Source organism: Octodon degus, unplaced genomic scaffold (genome assembly GCF_000260255.1).
Source record: "Octodon degus isolate 3935 unplaced genomic scaffold, OctDeg1.0 scaffold00008, whole genome shotgun sequence".
NCBI lineage: Eukaryota > Metazoa > Chordata > Mammalia > Rodentia > Octodontidae > Octodon > Octodon degus.
This window is the reverse complement of record NW_004524584.1, coordinates 15,657,960-15,677,407: the sequence shown is the minus strand read 5'-3', so window position 1 is coordinate 15,677,407 and position 19,448 is coordinate 15,657,960. Positions and strand designations below refer to the sequence as shown.

The 19,448-nt window shown below is 51.5% G+C and overlaps 4 protein-coding genes across 9 annotated transcripts in view; 3 read left to right on the top strand and 1 right to left on the bottom strand.

Annotated features, from left to right (window-relative positions):
* Window positions 1-217: 217 nt before the first annotated feature.
* Window positions 218-2,739, bottom strand: LOC101588275 (cytochrome b561 domain-containing protein 2). Of its 2 annotated transcripts, none has more exons than XM_023706225.1 (4): window positions 2,636-2,739; window positions 2,092-2,239; window positions 1,648-1,685; window positions 218-1,044 (listed from the first exon to the last, which is right to left on the bottom strand). In XM_023706225.1, the coding sequence occupies exons 2-4, from the start codon at window positions 2,216-2,218 to the stop codon at window positions 541-543; spliced, it is 669 nt and encodes a 222-aa protein (XP_023561993.1). In that variant the 5' UTR covers window positions 2,219-2,239; window positions 2,636-2,739; the 3' UTR covers window positions 218-540. The 2 variants fall into 2 exon arrangements, with proteins under 2 accessions (XP_023561993.1, XP_004625190.1); XM_004625133.2 differs by having other exon boundaries at window positions 2,641-2,739.
* A 66-nt stretch (window positions 2,740-2,805) lies between these two features.
* On the top strand, window positions 2,806-6,567 carry Nprl2 (NPR2 like, GATOR1 complex subunit). The gene is made up of 11 exons (XM_004625132.2): window positions 2,806-3,047; window positions 3,538-3,629; window positions 3,716-3,884; window positions 4,051-4,159; window positions 4,981-5,117; window positions 5,204-5,301; window positions 5,420-5,456; window positions 5,564-5,657; window positions 5,746-5,863; window positions 6,140-6,282; window positions 6,362-6,567. Exons 1-11 carry the CDS (start codon window positions 2,970-2,972, stop codon window positions 6,427-6,429), a joined length of 1,143 nt encoding a protein of 380 aa, XP_004625189.1. The 5' UTR covers window positions 2,806-2,969; the 3' UTR covers window positions 6,430-6,567.
* A 1,869-nt stretch (window positions 6,568-8,436) lies between these two features.
* On the top strand, window positions 8,437-14,185 carry Zmynd10 (zinc finger MYND-type containing 10). 3 transcript variants are annotated; one of them, XM_004625131.2, is made up of 12 exons: window positions 8,437-8,663; window positions 8,875-8,983; window positions 11,302-11,418; window positions 11,537-11,590; window positions 11,735-11,872; window positions 11,979-12,067; window positions 12,157-12,257; window positions 12,674-12,846; window positions 13,178-13,303; window positions 13,387-13,508; window positions 13,604-13,729; window positions 13,827-14,185. In XM_004625131.2, the coding sequence occupies exons 1-12, from the start codon at window positions 8,572-8,574 to the stop codon at window positions 13,900-13,902; spliced, it is 1,323 nt and encodes a 440-aa protein (XP_004625188.1). In that variant the 5' UTR covers window positions 8,437-8,571; the 3' UTR covers window positions 13,903-14,185. The 3 variants fall into 3 exon arrangements, with proteins under 3 accessions (XP_004625188.1, XP_023561954.1, XP_023561949.1); XM_023706186.1 differs by lacking the exon at window positions 12,674-12,846 and having other exon boundaries at window positions 13,230-13,303; XM_023706181.1 differs by lacking the exon at window positions 12,674-12,846 and having other exon boundaries at window positions 13,197-13,303.
* Window positions 14,186-14,471: 286 nt separating this feature from the next.
* The window catches only part of Rassf1 (Ras association domain family member 1), a 10,341-nt gene continuing 5,364 nt past the window's right edge, over window positions 14,472-19,448 (top strand). The window contains exons 1-2 of one of the 3 annotated variants that reach the window (XM_004625130.3): window positions 14,472-14,739; window positions 16,432-16,538. In XM_004625130.3, coding sequence (XP_004625187.1) covers window positions 14,490-14,739; window positions 16,432-16,538 — 357 coding nt within the window. In that variant the 5' untranslated portion in view covers window positions 14,472-14,489. The other 2 variants (XM_023706209.1, XM_004625129.2) reach the window with 2 other exon arrangements.

Sequence of the window (19,448 nt, the reverse complement as noted above, 5' to 3'; positions counted from 1 at the left end):
GCCGGAAGATGGAGAGGACACAGCTTTACCACTCACAGCTATAGCTCTAGGGTCTGCTAGAGCCCTGGGTGGCACAGGAGACTCAGCAGCCAGATCGTGGGCACCCATGTGTTGGGACAGCTTCCTTCTCAGAAGGTATCACCTTGCCCAGCCGCCAGTTTTCTTGTGAAGGCATTAGTGAGAACCATCCCCAATTGTGGGCTGCTCCTCCCATCAGTGTTTTCATATAATTTTTATTTTCTTTTTTCCTCTCGGTAATTTCTGGATGTGCCAGTACAAGTATGAACTACATTGCTGGGGAGGCAGCAACCCCAGTTTCATCCAGATACATGACCCATATGCTCCTCTGGGATGGAGAGACAAAGAAAAGAAGCACTCTTAACATGAGGGACAAAAATGTCACATCACATACTAGATTCCTGCCCTTGACTGCCCCAGTGCCTGAAGTGTCCCCAGATGCAGTTAGCAAAGACAGTCCAGAAGGTCCCCAGCCCCAGCACCTATTGTGAGGAACAAATCTAGCTTCTCTTTGGGAAGAGTTCATGGCTGGATCCTCTTGCGGTACAGGTACGCATTGCTCACCTGATTCATGATTACCAAGCTGGTGAGAACAGGGCATAATACAGCCAGGTACCAGGCCCCACCAGTGACAGAGGCAGTGAACCACAGGGAGCACATGCCCAATAAGAGGCTGGCACTACCCAGCAGGTAGCCTACCAGCCCAGAAGTGGCATGATATAGCTTGAGCTTTGCCAGAGGCCATCGGGGTAACAGCTTGGGATACAGCAGCCCCACACCGCCTGCACACTGCAGTCCTGCCCACAACACAGCCAGCAGCCCTGCCTGCCCATGCCGTGTGGCCAAGTGGGCTTTACCAAGTTGTTCTTTGTGAAGGATAACCAGGCCCAGGCCCAGCAGTGCACTCAGCAGGGCCAGCAACTGCAGCACCCAGTGGCAGCAGACCCGACCCTTCCTTGAGAGGGAGCGCAGCAGTGAGCTCTCAGGAGAGAACACCAGTAGTGCCTCGGTCATCAAGAAGGAGAACTGAGGAGACAAGTTTAGAAGTGATTGAGGGTGCTATGCCAGCAGGGGAGGCCTTAAATAACCCCTCAAGCTGTCAGTGTACCCGAGCTAATGCCCCTTTCCATCTCTCCCCATTGATAAAACTGTCCATTTGGTGCAGCAAGAGTGGAGAGTCCTGTCTGGGACAGGACATCTGCTCCAACTGATTAGGTTCACCACACTTCTTCCTGGGTGCTATTCTGAAATGTCAGCTCTGCTCTGCTGTTACCCAGAAAACAAGGTTGAGATATGGCAGTTATAAATGATTCAAAAACTCTCCCTGCAATGGGCTGGATGCAGTTTCTTGGCAAGAGCTGGCCATATGGGAACCCTGTTTCAGAGGAAATTAGATATGTCACCATAAATTAAGGTAAAAAGGGATGGGAATATCCAGTGCAATTTTTCAGCTCCCTTCCTGGAAGTGGGAGAAGCTTCATCTTGTGCTTAAACATCTGTTCTGGTTCAAGCCTGAGATATATAATGGGTAGGAGTTCCAAACAGGCAACTAAGGGTTCATACAGATTCAAGCGCCACCACCCATACTCATGCTCCCACCCCTAAAAGCTATGCAGACCCACTACTTACAGCCAAAGACATAAGCATAGGGTGCCAAGAGAACAGGCCTGGAATGAGAAGAGGAGGATTTGTGGAGCTGAAACACTCAAAAACTAGCCACACCAATCCCTAAGACTGAGGAATCCAGGCAGCCCATCACCAGAATGCCAAAATGTGAGCCCACTCTTGCTGCAACAAGTTAACCCTCTACCCATCCTCTCTTCCTGGGTCAGAGGCCATGCTTTGCCACCCTTCCAGTACCTCCCAAATGAAGCACTACAACAAGCAAATAAAAAGGTACTCTTGTAGGGACTGGCCAAGCTGGCAAAGCCCCAACAATGTACGTGCTCCTCCCACAACACTGTCCCACCAGCATAGAATATTCCTCAGCACGTCAGGCCTGTTCCTAGGAGTCAGGCTCAAGGTTTCATACTGTCCCTGTTCCCTCAGAAGTCAACTGTGAGTTCTACTTACTGGAGCCAGGCCTGGCAACTACAGCTACAAAGATGGTAAAGCCCAGGGCCACAAGGTGAGCTGCAGCCCCAGAGGCAGTGCGCAGAGTTCGGTAGATGTGCGACTCGGTCTCCACAGAAAGGGCCATAGCCAGACCAGCAATTGTAGCCTGAAAGCATAGTAGCATTGACAGGAGTCACTCTCCAACCCTCTCACTAGAGCAAGGGTTATAGGACAGGAATGTCACCCTCTAATAAGAAGTTATGGTAGGAATGACCAGAGCAAGAATGGCACCAGGAATAGTTGCAAACTGCCACTAGAGTCAGTGTCTGTCTGTACCTGAACTGGTATGGATCCCTAGAGCACTTTTAAGGTAAGAGGAGCAAGCTCATAAAAAACTACAAATCCCAGAACGCATCATGCTCGGGAGCCCTAAAGGGGCGTGCATAGAGTAATCTGGGAATTGTAGTTTCCAGTTGCGCGGTGAGTTACAACATGAATCCCTTGTATACTGCCTCCCACTTGCCGCTAGCATGCTGCACCTTCAGACTATGGATTTACCCACCTCACCTGCAGCGCCGACCTGACGCGGTACTTTTCTACAAAAAAGTTGGGTGCTCCGGGATCTACCGCACGCACCGCCACCCCGTCACGGAGCAGCTTCACTTCCGGGTGCGACGTCTACCCACCCGGGACTTCCTGGGACGAGCCTCCCTCCAACCACGCCTCAGAGTTGCGCTGCGCAGGCGCTATTGAGTCTGCAACTTAGCTGTTTGTGTGCACGGAAATCCGCTGCACTTGGTGACACAAGATTCTGGACTGTCTCTGACAGATGTTCTCGGGGTGGTGACCCCTGAACGCCAAGGACCAAGAGCTACAACTTGAAAGAAGCTAGCGCCATGGGCAGCAGCTGCCGCATCGAATGCATATTTTTCAGCGAGTTCCACCCCACGCTGGGACCCAAGATCACCTATCAGGTGCCGCCCGGGGTCAAGGGACTGGGATGGGGAGGAGGGACCTTTTCGAGAATTCATCTGGCTGGCTGGAGGCAGTGGATTCTCGTGCTGCGTGCAGGCATTCGCGGATAATCATGAACGAGAACGATACGAGGACCTAAATCTCAGACTCCTGGTGTGGCAAGGGAGACACTACATCACATAATAGTGACAGAAAGTAGTTTGGAAAATGAAGCTATAGGATTCAAGGAAAGGCTCATGGAAGTTGAGGTGGGTGACCCAAGAGAATCCCTGGATTGAGAACAAAGTTATGCATAGGATAGTAGGTAACCAGGAAAGAATGTTTCAGGTAGAGAGAACAGCCAATGCAAAAGCTAGGAAGCCAGTGAAAGCAAAGGATGTGTTTGGACATGCAAAGGAATAGTAGGCCTAGATGGGAGATAAGCAAACTAAGAGGACTTGGGTGGGGGGGTCACCCTCTGAAGCCGTCTCTTGCCACTCCCATCCCCAGGTCCCTGAGGACTTCATCTCCCGGGAGCTATTTGACACTGTCCAAGTGTACATCATCACCAAGCCAGAGCTTCAGAACAAGCTTATTACTGTGTAAGGCTCTAGCTGGGTGGAGGTCGGGGGTCCTGGGAGGAGAGGACTAGCTCAGGTGCAGTCCTGACTGTGTTCCGCCCATGCAGCACAGCCATGGAAAAGAAGTTGATCGGCTGTCCTGTGTGCATTGAACACAAGAAGTACAGTCGCAATGCCCTTCTCTTCAACCTGGGCTTTGTATGTGATGCCCAGGCCAAGACCTGTGCCCTGGAGCCCATTGTTAAAAAGCTGGCTGGCTACCTGACCACACTGGAGGTGTGCAACAAGATGGGCTTGGGTGTGCGGAAGGGCAGAGTTGGGGAGAGTATTCCTATGGCTCCAAAGCCCCAACCTCACCCTGACACCTAGCTGAGAACCCAGATGGGCATCATGCCAGTCAGGGGCCCTGGAATACCCAACATGCTGTCCATCCTCTGTCCAGCTAGAGAGCAGCTTCGTGTCCACAGAGGAGAGCAAGCAGAAGTTGGTGCCTATCATGACCATCTTACTGGAGGAGCTAAATGCCTCTGGCCGGTGTACCCTGCCCATAGGTATGGCCTACTCTGAAAGGACTGCAGATGAATAGAAGGATAGGAAAGTGGTAAGAGAACATGAAAACACCTGCTGGGAGAGGACAAGACTCTGGGACACTTTGGTGACTAGAAAACAGCCAGAGGCAGAGGTGATGATGTCCAGGGTCCTATGCATAATGGACAAGGGGGGCAGCCACCAGAACTCTACCACTCTGCCCCTTGAGCACATTCCTTCCCCTGGACCTGTTTATCAGTGAGGGGAAGAATGGGTGATGCACACCTGTAATCCTAGTTACTCAGTAGGCTGAGATGGCCAGGCCAAGGCCTCTGACATCACCCCATCCCCACCCCACCAGGGATGAGCTATCATGAGCTGGATGAACTGCTGTTTCTCTAGGAGGATGGCAAGTTTGAGGCCAGCCTGGGGAACTTAGTGATATCCTGTTTCAAAATAAAGTAAAAGCTAGCTATGGTGGTACATGCCTGTAATCCCAGGAGGATTATCAAAAGTTGAAGGCAAAAAAAAAAAGGTTGAAGGCAGGCCTGGGCTACACATCATAAGTGCAAGGCCAGCTTGAACTACCTAACAACATGCTGTCTCAAAAAACCAAAACATAAAATAAATAAGCTGGGGATGTAGCTAAGTGGTGAAGTGTTTCAGAGTAGGTGCAAGGCTCTGGGGTCAGTGCTTTGTACAATAAAAAGGAAAGGAAGAGAAAGAAAAGAATGTCCATGCTCAGAGCCACCTTCCTACCTCAAGGGATTCTGGTAGGTATGGAAGGTAATTAAGGCCCTCTTGGGAGAGATGACTCTGAGGATATGGATGGGGTCCCCTGCAGATGAATCCAACACCATCCACCTGAAGGTGATTGAGCAGCGGCCAGACCCTCCTGTGGCCCAAGAGTATGATGTCCCTGTCTTTACCAAGGATAAGGAAGATTTCTTCAGTTCACAGTGGGACCTCACCACACAACAGGTATGCCAGTCCTGAGTAGCATCACATGGGTCTGGCCACAGCCCTGGCCTCATCTGCCCACACTGACCCTGCCCTGCTCTGTCCAGATCCTGCCCTATATTGATGGTTTCCGCCACGTCCAGAAGATCTCAGCTGAGGCAGATGTGGAGCTTAACTTGGTGCGCATTGCCATCCAGAACCTGCTGTAAGTGAGGCTGCAGTCGTGTCCTGTATACAGTCACCAGCCAGGAAAGAGCTTGAGGGTTATGAGTATGGGCTGACAAAGTGTGTCCTCGGAAGCTGAACACATCTCTCTCCCCTAGGTACTATGGTGTTGTGACTCTGGTGTCCATCCTCCAGGTAGGTGAGTCCAGAGTATGGATGAGTGAAGTGTGGACCAGGTGACTGGCCAGACTGGTCCAGCTGCCCGAGCCCAGGCCTATCATTCAGGCTCCTGTGCCTTCTAGTACTCCAATGTGTACTGCCCGACACCCAAAGTCCAGGACCTGGTAGATGACAAATCCCTTCAAGAGGCATGTCTGTCCTTCGTAACCAAGCAAGGTAGTAGTGGGCTCTGGGAGAGGCTACCTCGGGGAGGCCAGCTTGGGGAGGGCAGGGCCACCTGGTGAGCTGACTCCAGCACCCACAGGGCACAAAAGAGCCTGTCTCCGGGACGTGTTCCAGCTATACTGCAGCCTGAGCCCTGGCACTACCGTGCGAGACCTCATTGGCCGCCACCCCCAGCAGCTGCAGCACGTTGATGAACGGTCAGAGTGGCATTCCCTGAGGGATGAGGGTGTTGCCTCAGGGGAAGTGAACTGCTATTTCTCTAGAGAAGTCCTAGGTCAAAGAGGAAGCAGGGGACTTCTCAGTGAGCAAAATCCTAGGCACAGCTAATCCAGGCAGTCTTCCTGGAGGTGATGGTCTTGGAGGTCAGTCTGGCCACTGAAACAGAATTGAAAGGGAGACTGCAGGAAGTGGCTGAACTGGTTAGGAGGAGGCCTGGTTGGGGTATCACCACTCTTCTCCGGTCCCCACCCCAGGAAACTGATCCAGTTCGGGCTTATGAAGAACCTTATACGAAGACTACAGAAGTATCCTGTGCGGGTATCTCGAGAGGAACAGAGCCACCCTGCCCGGCTTTATACAGGCTGTCACAGCTATGATGAGATCTGCTGCAAGACAGGTGGAGGCAGGTGGGGGGTGGGTCAGGGCTGGGTTGCCAGGCCAAGGCCTCTGACATCACCCCATCCCCGCCCCACCAGGGATGAGCTATCATGAGCTAGATGAACGGCTGGAAAATGACCCCAACATCATCATCTGCTGGAAGTGAGGCTGGCTGGTGGGGGAGTACTGCTGTGTCTATTCCCTCCTGCTGAGTCCTGCCTGGTACATGGAGGCCAAACAAATAGACTAGTATTTGCTGAAAAGTGACCGCCAGTTCTGTAAATAAAGTCTTCATTTCAACCTATCTTTATTGAGTATTTCCTTAGACCTTTATTGAGTACTCCCTCTTAAGTCTGCTGCAAAGACCTAGCAGCGAAAATAGCTACCCATCCTGGCGCCATCTGGTGGACAGAATCAACACAGTCAGTGTGCCCCTCAATTGTAAACTAAAACAGCCAGAAACATGTGCTAATGAAGAATAAATTGGGGTGGGAGCGTTTGCCCCTCAAGCACAAGGGCCTGAGTTCAATCCCTGGTTCCGCCAAAAAAAAAAAGATAAATTGGGGTGGGAACAGAGACTGCTTTAGAGTAAACAGGCAAGGAAGACTACACAGAAATGATTTAAAGTGACCCCTGAGGCAGAAAAAGTATTCCGAGAGGGGAAACAAGTGCAAACCCTTGAGTCAAAGAGTGAAAACCCTTTACTTTGAGGGGAAAAAAAAAAAAACACCTTTGGGACTTGAGAGGAACTGAAGAGAAGCCCATGGAGCTGGAACATGAAAAAGATTCAAAAATCAAAGTCCCAGGGCTGGCCACATAGCTCAGTGGATTAAAGCACCTGCTTAGGCAGACATAGGGATTTGATACCTGGCATCTGAGCTGGCCTTGCCCCTGGGGCGCGCTGAGACTGAGCATGGTGGCACACCTGTAATCCCAACAATTGGGAGGCTGAAAACAGGAGGATCACTACAAGTCCAATCTGCGTAGTGAGACCCTGTACTAAAAATACATAAAAAAAAAAAAAATTGTGTGGTGGCACGCACCTGTAATCCCAGCTCCTGGGAGGCTGTAAACAGATGGATCACTATGAGTTGGATCTAGTCGTGAGACCCTGAAAGCCCTGTAGACCCTTCCCTAAAATACAAAAATAAATAAATAATAAAGTGTGCCAATAAAATTAATTTAAAAAAATTAAAAATTCTGAAAAAAATCAAAGTCCCAGTCAGGTTAGTAGAGCATGCCTGTAATTGTAACACTTTGGTGGGCAGAGGTGGGAAGATCTCAAATTAGACCCCAGCCTGAGCAATTTAGTAACCTAGCAAGACCCTGACTCAAAATTAAAATAAGTAAAGTAAAATTCAAATGGCTGGTTGTGGCAGAATTACCATGAGTTAGAGGCCAGCCTGGGCTACAAAGTGAGCTCAAGGCCAGGCTGAACTGCATAGTGAGACCCCGCCTCAAAAAGACACACACAGGTGCCGGGGAGATGGCTCAGTAGAATAAGCGCTTGCCTGGTAAGCCCAAGTGTCTGAGTTCAATCCCCGGTTCCGCAAAAAAAAAAAAAAAAAAAAAAAAAAAAAGACACACACAAAAAAAGGCCAACGGGTAATCTTATGGAGCTTCTGATAACTGTAGCTAGCACTCAGGGGGCCAGATAGCTACAGAGCTGCCGACCTGCAAAGGAGTATTGTCTGATACACACCTTTAAGACTCCTAGCTGCTGGGAGGGCCCAGAGCAGAAGTTGGTCTAGTGGTGAATTTATTCCAAGGACGGACTGGACTAGGATGGAGAAAAGTTGTGGGCTTTGGTGAGTACCTCGGGAGTAGAGTCAACTGGTGGAACAGGCTGTGAAAAACAGGAGAAGCCAGGAGGAGCATCCCAGAAGGGCAAGAGGCACAGCTACAGGAGTAGCTGGTGGGAATCAGGTTACCCCACCCGCTGTGCAAGCCAACTTGGAAGGTTTTTTGTTTGTTTGTTTTCGCCAACTTGAAGTTCTGGGAGAGAGTCTAGGCCACAAGAAACTGGCTTGAGAGAAATCTTGGGAGACTCCTAGGGTTGCTATGGTGGGGGGCGCTCTGTGAGCGGAGTGGGCGTGGTGAGCAGAGGGGCGTGGCCGGTTGGACCACACTGCGCAGGCGTGAGCTAACTTGTTTCCATAGCAGCGACCTCTCACTCCAACTGCCCAGCAACTGTTCTGCAACTGTGCTGTCCCAAACATTAGCCCAGCCGGAGTCAGCAGTCCCCAAGTGTGTTAGCGCCCCAGCCCTAACCACTGCCCAAGTGGGTGGATCCTGTCCTGTCCTCGACATGACCGACCTGGAGCTGCTGCTGCCCGGGGAAGCTGACAAGCTCGTGCAGCAACTACGCAGCTTCCTTCCTCAGGAGATGGGCTCTGAAGGGTGAGGAAGCTGGGATAGGTGAAGTTTCCAGGCTCAATCTTGAGTGGGATAGCTCGGACCTGACAGTGGGGAAGGGACTAGGAGTATTTAGTCCATGAGCCCCCTTTGACCCCTCAAGATCAAGTTTGTCTTCAGCACAACCCAGCACCACCACCACCCACTGAACTGGTGCATACACAGGTACCCAAATGCATACACTCTTCTGGTGCAGGTGGAGCCAGCAGCATGAAAACCTGGAGAAGCTGAACATGCAAGCCATCCTTGATGCCACAGTCAGCCAAGGAGAGCCCATCCAGGAGCTGCTGGTAACCTACGGAAAGGTATATCAAAGATTCCTGCCTGCCTTTCCTATGCTTCAACCACCCTACCCCTCAGGAGCACATACATGTCTGTCCTGCCTGGGCTGGTACACCTCACCTCCCTCAAGAGGAAAGAGTAATGTGTTATATTTCCTCTTATACCCCTTTTGGACAGAAATCCAGCATGCCAGACCTGTGATAGTGATAGAGGACGGGTTGATTACAGAGATAGTTATGGATCTGAGGACAGGCTAGGTTGTAGGGGAGGCCCCAAGTACTAAAGTCATCCTAAATTTTTTTTTTTAATTTTATTTATTTATTTATTTGTTTGTGTGTGTGTGGCCAGCTCAGCCCACCAGGGGGCGGGCTGGCTGGCATGTGGTGCTGGGGGATTGAACCCCGGTCCCTGTGCTCTGCCAAGCTTGTTCCAAGTAGGTGCCTTAGACCACTGAGCCATCTCACCAGCCCAAGTCATCCTAAATTGACTGTAAGACAGAGGAGGTTCTCAATGAAGTACATATGGGACTTTGCTTTAGAAGGAAGCAGCCTTTCTGACATGGAAGAGGGAGAATTAGAAACCAGGGAAATGGGGCTGGTGAGATGGCTCAGTGGTCTAAAAAGCACCTACTTAGAACAAGCTTAGCAAATCAGAGGGACCACGGTTCAATCCCCCAGCACCACATGCCAGCCAGCCCTGCCCCCTGGTGGGCTGAGCTGGCCACACACACACACAAATAAATAAATAAATAAAATTTTAAAAAAAAAAGAAACCAGGGAAATAACTGGCTGGAAGATGGGCCAGAAAGTGGCACAAACAGAAGTCTCAAGATACCACTTCATAAAAGGGTTCCTCTGTAAGTCCACTACTAAGGGATAGAGTAGGAATAATATCAGGAACTGATCAGTCACCCAGTCTGCCTAGTCAGGAGTACAGTGAAAGGATAAAATAAGAGACAAGTTTAGTAACTCATCACAGGGAAGCTGGGAGGTCAGTGGCAGAGGATGGGCAGAGACAAAAGTACTCCAAGCTAGACACTATTTATTGGGTATATACTATAATAAGAGGTTGGTGGTGACCTTATGCTGATGAGAATCTTTATGTTGATGAGGACAGTGGGAAGAGATGGCAGGTTAGGGAATTTGTCTGAGCTGGAGATATAGCTCAGGAGCACAGCACCTGCCTAGCAAGCATGAGGTGCTGAGTTCGATTTCTGGTACCCACAAAACAAAACAACCAAAAACAGGAGTTCGTCCTTTCCCCAAGGCAAAACTCTATTTTTGTTACTACTGGGTTCTCAAGGAACTAGGATGTCTTCAGGTAATGTAATCTTGCCCTGGGGCATCACACCACAGGACCACTGAGGTCTCAACTGTGACTAGAGGCACATAGAATTATGTTCCCACATACCATTGGTGACCCATATGGCATGGCAGTAGGCCTTGAACAAGCCCTAATCACAATTTAATTATGAAGTGATTTTTCCCCAACAATTATAAAGAATGGCCCTCAACAGAGTAGACACTATAGGCCAGGGAGATGGCTCAGTGGCATAAACACCTGCCTGACAAGCGCAAGGTCCTGAGTTTGATCCCTGGTTTAAAAAAAAAAAAAAAAAAAGGAGGTGCAGGGGAGATGGCTCAGTGGAATAAAGCACTTCCCTGGCAAGTGCAAGGGCCTGAGTTCAATCCCCGGTTTTGAAAAAAAAAAAAAAAGGAACACTAGCTGAGGATATAGCTCAGCCTGGCAAGCATAAGATCCTGAGTTCAATTCCCAGTACAAAGGAAAAAAAAAAAAAAAGCACCAGAATAGAACACTATAAAGGGACCTGAATAAGAGTGAAACTGAGGACACAAGACAGTCTTAAAGGGCCAGAAGATAGGGCAGAGGCTGGGCATGAGCAAGAAGCTGGCCTAAAAGGGATTCCTGAATGCAGGAAGAGGGGATAGAGGACATAGAGGGGGTACGGGCACAAGGAGGGCAAGACAACTTGATGACAGGTAATGGTCCATTACGGGAACCAGGTGGTTGTCCCCACAGAGAAGTTTGGGTCACTGGAAATGAAGGTCTAAGGAGAGAGGAGGGGAAATGTACTTAGGGGGTTTGGGAGACTCTAGGAGCCCAGAGGAATTTAAGAGCTGATGGGGCCGGGGAGATGGCTCAGTGGAATAAGTGCTTCCCTGGCAAGCACAAGGGCCTGAGTTCAATCCCTGGTTCTGCAAAAAAATAAATAAATAAATAAATAAATAAATAAGAGCTGAGCCTCGTTAAGCCAGAATGTGAGGCTAAATTAGGATAAAGTAGGTCTATACCATCCCTATTTCTCTCCCACCTTTGAAAGATCCCAACGCTGGTAGAAGAACTGATTGCAGTGGAGATGTGGAAGCTGAAAGTATTCCCTGTACTGTGCAAGCTGGAGGACTTCAAGCCTCTGAACACCTTCCCCATATACATGGTGGTGAGCTGGTCCCCTAGCTCAGAACTCTTCTCACTCTGTCAGAGGACCCTGGACTGGGAAGCTGGTAGCCCCTACCTCTCCCTGCAGCCTAGGCCCTGTCTTCCTCTTTGTCTGACAGGTACACCACGAGGCTTCCATTATCAACCTCCTGGAGACAGTGTTCTTCCACAAGGTAAGGAGGTACTAACCTGCCTGAGGTTGACTGCTTCAGGCCAGGGTCGAGCAGGTTATGTCCATGTGGGGAAGACATCAGACAGACAGACAGACAGACAGACAGACAGACAGACAGACTGTTTTCCCTCCTGTGTCCAACTAGGAGGTGTGTGAATCAGCAGATGACACTCTCTTAGACCTGGTAGACTACTGCCACCGCAAACTGACACTGCTGGTAGGCAAGACTAGCCATGGTGGCCCCCCTAAAGAAGACAGGCTCCAGGATAGTACCCCTATGCAGGTAGGTTGAGGTTTCCTAAGGTTGGTATAAAGCCCAAAATTTGGGTTTCCCAAGGCCTCTACAGGCAGGGGGTGGTCCAGCTAGAACACTTGTGTGGCCCTCCTAGGAGTTGCAGAACCAGGCAGAGCTAATGGAATTTGACATCTCACTGAAAGCCCTGTCAGTACTGCGTTACATCACAGACTGTGTGGACAGGTAGGCAGTCCTCCGGGGCTTGGTGTCACAGTGGACAGCTGGAGGACTGGGCTGATATCCTCTGCTCACCTCCATGCACCCTCCCTTAGCCTTTCCCTGAGCACCCTGAGTCGCATGCTCAGCACCCACAATCTACCCTGCCTCCTGGTTGAACTGCTGGAGCACAGTCCTTGGAAGCGGCAGGAAGGAGGTAAGGTCTTCCCTCACCTAGGCTGGCCTCAAACTCACAGCAATCCTCCAGCTTCAGCCTCCCAAGTGCTGGGATTACAGGTGTGTGCCACCGCACCCAGCCATCCCTCAGGATTGATGGAAGTGGGTAGTGGGTAGTTGTGCACACAGACAAAACCTTTCCCTCAGAGAATGTACCACAATGCCTTACCCAAGGTGGGCCTGGACCTTGGCTCAGCAGCAGACAAATCCGATGATCACAATGCTGAGAACTCACACTGCTCCAGGGCCAGCACCATCATCATCACTGCCTGAGCAAGTCCTGTGGCCCAGGCTCTCCCACCGTGCCCAGGCAGTGGGTAATCCCTTACCCACACAGCAGGCTCACTCAAAAGAGATTACAAGGCCTGTTCCTAGTATACAGATTTTTCTCCCCAGGCAAGCTGCAGCAATTTGAGGGTGGCCGTTGGCAGGCAGTGATCCCCTCAGAGCAACAGAAGCTGGGCAAATTAGAAGGACAAGTATGGATTTCCCTATATAACCTGCTGCTAAGCCCTGAGTCCCAGGCTCACTACTGCCTCACAAGCTTTGCCAAGGGACAGCTACTCAAGGTGGGGAGTTCTTTGCACCTGTCCCCATGGTCCCAGCACTGCCCTATCCCATCCTACCCCTACTGCCTCCTTGTTGGTTATCTTTGCCTACCTGTCTCTTCCTCTGTGGTTTTTTGTTGTTGTTTTTGTTTGTTTGTTTGCCTATCAGGGATTGAACTCATGCCCTTGCACTTGCCAGGGAAGCGCTTACTCTACTGAGCCATCTCCCTGGCCCCCACCCGTCCTTTTTCTGAATCTTGAGCTTAGTAGATAGTGGGACATAAGCTCCACAGGAGCCTGGCCCAGGCCCTTGCACCTGTTTCACACTGACCTTCCCAGGATGCCCTTGCAGCTTCGGGCCTTCCTCACAGACACACTACTTGACCAGTTTCCCAACCTGGCAGATCTGAAGGGTTTCTTGGCTCACTTGGCTCTAGTTGAAACCCAGCCTTCTAAGAAGGACCTGGTATTGGAACAGGTAAGTACCTGTTAAGTTAGTCACTGAGGACCACTGTTCACTTTGCCAGCTTCTTCCTGCCCATCATCATTTCTCTACCCTAGATTCCAGAAATCTGGCGGCGGATGGAGCGAGAGAACAAAGGCAAATGGCAAGCTATTGCCAAGCACCAGCTTCAGCACGTTTTCAGCCCCTCTGAGCAGGACCTTCGGCTACAGGCACAAAGGTAAAAAATGCAGCTGAGCTGGCAGAGGGGCAGATGGGGTTCTTTTGTTCCCCTATTTGCCAAGGCCAGTCAGACCCTTTGGACCCCTTCTCCAGATGGGCTAAGACTTACAGGCTGGATGTGCTGGAGGCAGTGGCCCCAGAAAGGCCTCGTTGTGCTTACTGTGGTGCAGAGGCCTCCAAGCGCTGCTCCAGATGCCAGAAGGAATGGTATTGCTGCAGGTGAGGGTATCCTAAGAGCTTGGGCCCCAAGCCCTACTCCCAGATCTCCCATAAGCCCTGCCACCCTCACCTGTCCCATTTGCCTATTTGCCTGCAGGGAGTGCCAAGTCAAGCACTGGGAGAAACATGGAAAGGCTTGTGTCCTGGCAGCCCAGGGTAGCAGAGCTAAGTGAGGGCCGTGGCTGCTAAGAGCTGACCAAAACAACCCACACAGAATGTTCCCCTGAACCTAGGGATCTGGGTCCATTTTCTTCCAAGCCCCAGTCCCCCGAGTGCTAGACCAAGCAGAGTTGCTGGCCCATCCCCACCAATCACACCAAAAGAAGGCACCCCACTTCCTGTTCCCTCGACAGATATGCTGAGGGCAGGGAAAACTCAGCTTCAACAAAGTGGGGCAGGAGGTGTGGGTGAAAGCCGGATGTGGGGACCTTCTTCCTCCTGCACAATAAAGCTGAACCTCAGAAACTCTTGCCTCTCTCTGTATGTTTTGCTGTCGCCGTTTATGTGGGGGGTTTTGAAGGAGAGAGAAGAAAAGGAGGGATAGGGGCTCTTCATGCGTGTCCCCCTCCTATCACACCAGAGGGCTAACATCACCAGCTCGCATGAGGTTTTCACTGTGTTGCTAGCCAGTCTCCTAGCACTTTCCTGCCTCCCTGCCTCGATCTTGGGGGCGGCACCCAAATCGCAGCCCGCCCTGCGGCTCCGCCCCCCCCCCCCCCCCCAGCGCTCAGAGCTGGTGGAAACCCCGCCTGATCGGGCCATGTCGATGGAGCCAGAGCTCATTGAGTTGCAGGAGCTGTTACCCACTGGGCGCCCCGGCCTCGGCCGCACCCGGCTGGAGCGTGCCAACGCTTTGCGCATCGCGCCTGCTACTGTGCGCAAGCCCGCACAGCAGCAGGCCCCAGGCCGGGGCCACCACTTCCAGTCTGCAGGGCCCAGTACACACACATGGTGTGACCTCTGTGGCGACTTCATCTGGGGCGTTGTGCGCAAGGGCTTGCAGTGCACGCGTGAGTAGTAGCCCTGCACTCCAGCGAGAGTGGAATGGGTGGGTAAAGGGCAGCAACATCACTGCAGGGCAGCTCTCTGGAGTGAAGGGCGGATGGGGACTGTCCTGCGGACCAGGTCTCTTACTTTGCCTCACCATGAAACAGATTTCAGGAAGATGGTTTCTCTGTTCTGGCACTCCATGGGGGCTCGGTGTAGTTGGGCAGAGGTGGTTGTCTGTGAATAACAAAGTGCTTATTTCAAGTTTGTCTTTAAAGTAACTTGGCCCTTGTGGGGGGGGGGAACCTTTGTACCCACTGGCCTCTGAACCCATATTCCCAGTCAGGGCTGCCTCTTCCAATGATTCACCCGGTGTCTCCTCCAGAATTCCTGGGGTGAGGGGAAGTTAACCAACTATGGGAGGGGGCTTAGGAAAAGTTCAGAGTTTGGGTGGCCCCCCTGCAAGCTGTAATTCTGTTGAGTCTTTATTTAGCAAACATTTATTTTTGAGCCACTGAACCAGATGCTAAGGCTAGGAACACAGTCATGTGGTCCTACAAGCAAGAATCACCACGTCACTTTTACAACCCACCCCCCCAATGCCTGAATCCTATCTCAGAATTGTCAAGTCAGTTGCTGGAACTGGACCCTAGGTGGAATTTTGAAAACTTTCCAGATTATTCTAATATGCAACCCTGGGTTAAGAAGGAGTGTTTTGGACCATATAGGAACTTAGGGATGGTCCTTGGACCTGTGGAGGCATGGAGATCTCATTCAGTACTGGAATATGCCTACATTCTCTGGAGAAACACAGAATTTGTGACAGGACACAAAACAGGCTGGGACACTGCAGTGTTCTCAAGGAAAAATAAAGTCACCGTGATGAGAAACAAAAGGTAAAAGCAAAGGAATCAAAGATGAGTTTTTGCCTCAAACAACTGAGGGAGTAATGACGATTTGTTGCTGAGATGAGGAATCTGGCAAGGGCAGGGGTGAAGTGGAAGAACAGTTAAATTTGGCCCATTCACTTGAAATGTCAGATACGCAAAAGTACTGATCTGAGAGAGCAGGTTGGTGCTGGAGCTTTGGATCTGGGGCAGATGAGTGTAGACAGCAGGGCAGTGATCAGGACTAGGCCCTGGGCATCACCATTGGAGCTGGAAGCTAAGGCAGAATCAGTAAAGGAGCTAAGCATGAGCTGTAGAGAAGAAAGAGGAAAAACTAGAGTGGTACCTGGGAGGCAGCGAAGATGCAGAAAGAGTATAAAACAGACCCCCAAGTACCCCGACCTGGGTAGTTTTCTGGAGGGAAGGGCAGCCCTGACTGGAGTGAATAGAGTGAAGAGGAAAACTTAGGTGTATGGAAACCAGTGTTTTGGTCTGAGGGGTACAGCTGCTAGAGTAGATCATAAGTGTAAAAAAAAATTATTTTCTCCTCCAAGTCAAAGACAGAAGGGATAAGTAAACTCTGTGCCACTACCGGTCAGCGGCCTTACTCCCTAACTGCCTTCTGCCCAGTTTCTAGATACACACCTGAAAATCGGCACTAGAATCACTAGAGTCGGGGTAGCAGTGGGCGGTGGCCAGGCCTGAGATGGGGCGGGTCACACAGCCGGGCCAGATGCACCCCTCGCTCTAGGGCTCCCTTCGGTCCCCGGGACGCTTTTCCGAGCTGGAGCTAGGGCTTCTCTGCCTCACGGCCAGCCTTCTTTGCAGACTGCAAGTTCACCTGCCACTACCGTTGTCGCGCGCTTGTCTGCCTGGACTGCTGCGGGCCTCGGGACCTGGGTTGGGACCCCGCGCTGGAACGAGACACAAACGTGGTGAGCGCGGGGCCAGGGCCGTCCAAGCGGGGCGGGAATACGCGCATGGGCAAGAGAGAGAGCCGGCGACCGCGGGTAGCCCCAGTGCTGCGCCCTGTGAGGTTCTTAATACGTAGCTGACGACCCTGAGGTAGTGGGGTCAACTCCTCGCAAACTTAACCACAAGGGTTAGGGTGCTGCCTTCACGCGCCTCGGCGCACACGCGTCCCCCCACCCTTTTCCGCCTCGGCGCTGGCACGCACGCGCAAATTCGCCACACGCTCCCTCGGTGGGGCGGGGCCTGCCCGTCAGAGCTGGAGTGGAGCTGCTTGGGCGGTGAGGTCATTTTTGGAGGCGCAGTGTGTGTCCCCGCCCTTCGACGTTCCTCCCCCAATAAGACCAGAGCTGGCTCTCGGGTGTCTACGTTTCAGTCTTAACGGTTGCGGTGTGGCGCTAGCCCTGGCGCAAGCGCACACGGACCCACGCTCACACGCCGACGCGCCGCGGGCAGTGGTTAGAGGCTCGGGACTTAGGGCTAGGGTGCCGGGCGGACGCGGCGATGGGCGAGGCGGAGACGCCTTCTTTCGAGATGACCTGGAGCAGCACGACCAGCAGTGGCTACTGCAGCCAAGAGGACTCGGATTCAGAGCTCGAGCAGTACTTCACGGCGCGCACCTCGCTGGCCCGTAGACCGCGCCGAGACCAGGTGGGAGCCGGGGATGCGCGGGGCAGGCGCCAAAACCCGCCCAGCCCGGTGAGTTGCCGAGGCGGGAGCTGGTCCGGGCGGAGCCAGCCCGGAACCCTGAGTCGGGCTCCCCTCGGCCAAAGTTCCGGTTCCAATGCGTCGGTCTTGGTGTCTGACACAGACTGGTTGAACCAGGGCTAGCAGCTCGTAACTTGGGGTGGACGGGAGACAGGCGTTAGCCACCTATGACTAAAGGCAGCTGTGCAGCCCGAGCTAACATCTTGATTTCGCGTCTGGGCGCTCCACGCCCTCCCTTTGAGAACAGAGGAAGTGGAGGGGGAGGAATCCTCACCGATAAATAGAAATATGTTTCGGATGTACGCACTCCGCACCCCAGGATGGAGCTTCCTGGTCCTGCTCTATCACCATTGCTGGGACTTAAGAGGATGCAGTGCCTGGGGGGAAGCGAGGAACGTGTAGAAAGGAAGCCTCGTTTGGGCCTGAAAGTATTCCGGAGCAGTTTACCCAAAGGAGGATGAGAATGTCCTAAGAGGAGTACAAAGGAAGATCCAAGCTACCAATCCAAGTTTGTAAAGTAAGGCTCCAGGGCAGCCGAGCCTTTCACAGTCCCCTAGGTGCATACATTAGCAGAGATTTCTGGAATTGGCTTGTCCTGAGCCTGAAAATCTCAGGTCCTCCCCTGAGATACCGCCAGAGCCTTAGGAGAGATCGGGTCTGTGCAGTTCAGTATGCTTGACAGCAGAGAACTGGAAGTCCTCATTTGAGTCAAAATGAAGTTGTGGAAAATGCTTTAGATGAAAGTTGACAAAATTCCTTATAGAATGGGTGGTGGTCAGCACCTCAGAATCTGAGCCCAGAGTCAGTGCAGAGTTCAAGTGTGCAGTCACTCTTTCTGAACTGTCTCCATTGTGCACAAGCAGGAAAGTGACAAGACACTAAGCAACTTCTAACAGAGTCTGAGAAGTCCAGTCTTGTGTGAAATAAGACCATCAGTAATAATTAACTGTAGTAGGGGAGAGGGAATGGAAGAAGTTGCTATGATGCAAAGAAGAGAAATTCCAGAGTCCTGCTGTCTATCCTTCTGAGTCATTGCTGCACTCCGGTTCTGGACATCATGGCCCACTCCTATAAATCCTAGCCCTGGGGAGGTTAAGCCTAGAGGATCCCCATGAGCCTGAGGCCAGGCTGAGCTACATGCTTCATGGCCAGCCTGAACTACACAGTGAAACCCTGTCAAAAGGAAAAAAATCATCTAAGCAGCTTCAGAAACAAAAGGAAATTGAAATTCTTCTTCTAGAATTCTAACAGGACAGTGCAGTGACTCCAGTTAGTTCAAGTCCCTTGTATTACAAAGGCAGGTAAAGGGGCCGGGGAGATGGCTTAGTGGAATAAGCGCTTCCCTGGCAAGTGCAAGGGCCTGTGTTCAATCCCCAATTCTGAAAAAAAAAAAAAAAAAAAAAAAAAAAGGCAGGTAAAGAGGACCTTTCACCTGGAGAAGGGGAGGGACTGGAACTGGGGTCACTGAGTCCCTGTCCAGCACTCCAGGATAATCAGGAGAGGCAGAGAAAGGAGCGTTCCCAATCCCAGGCTATTCCTCAGAGACATCGCAGTAAAATGGAATAAATCAGCACCATACTTGTGCCTTCCTGTAATGTAAACAGTGCTCTTCATTGTCATAGCAGCAGGGTCTACTCAGCATTCCTCCTGTCCCCAAACCCCTCCATCTGGTACTCCTTCCTCTAGGAACCCAGTTTTCTATCCCTACCTCTCTTCTTGGACCTGAACAAACACATCCACCCCTTCCTGCCAGCCTCTAGCCCTTATTTTGCCCAATTCCCTAGGTCCCACATTTTCCAGTGCCCACATCATTTGTTTCATTTGTTGGTTGGTTTTGGTTTGTTTGGGGGTTCTTTGTTTAAAGGGAGGGTCTTGGTCTGTAATCCAGGCTGGGCTTCAATTTACTATGTACCCCCAGGCTGGCCACAAACTCATGACAGTCCTCCTGCCTCAACCTCCCAAGTGCTGGGATTACAGGTGTGTACCAGCCCCACTCCCCCAACACCATTTGTTCTTAGTTTGATAAGATTACTCACTATAAGGGCTGGCCAAATAGCTCAGCGGATTAAACCACCTGCAAGCAGTGGCCAGGTTCTATCCCTGGCCTGCCCTGCTGGCCCCGCCCTCAGGGCTCACTGAGCTGGTAATCCCAGCTCTTATTGTTTTTT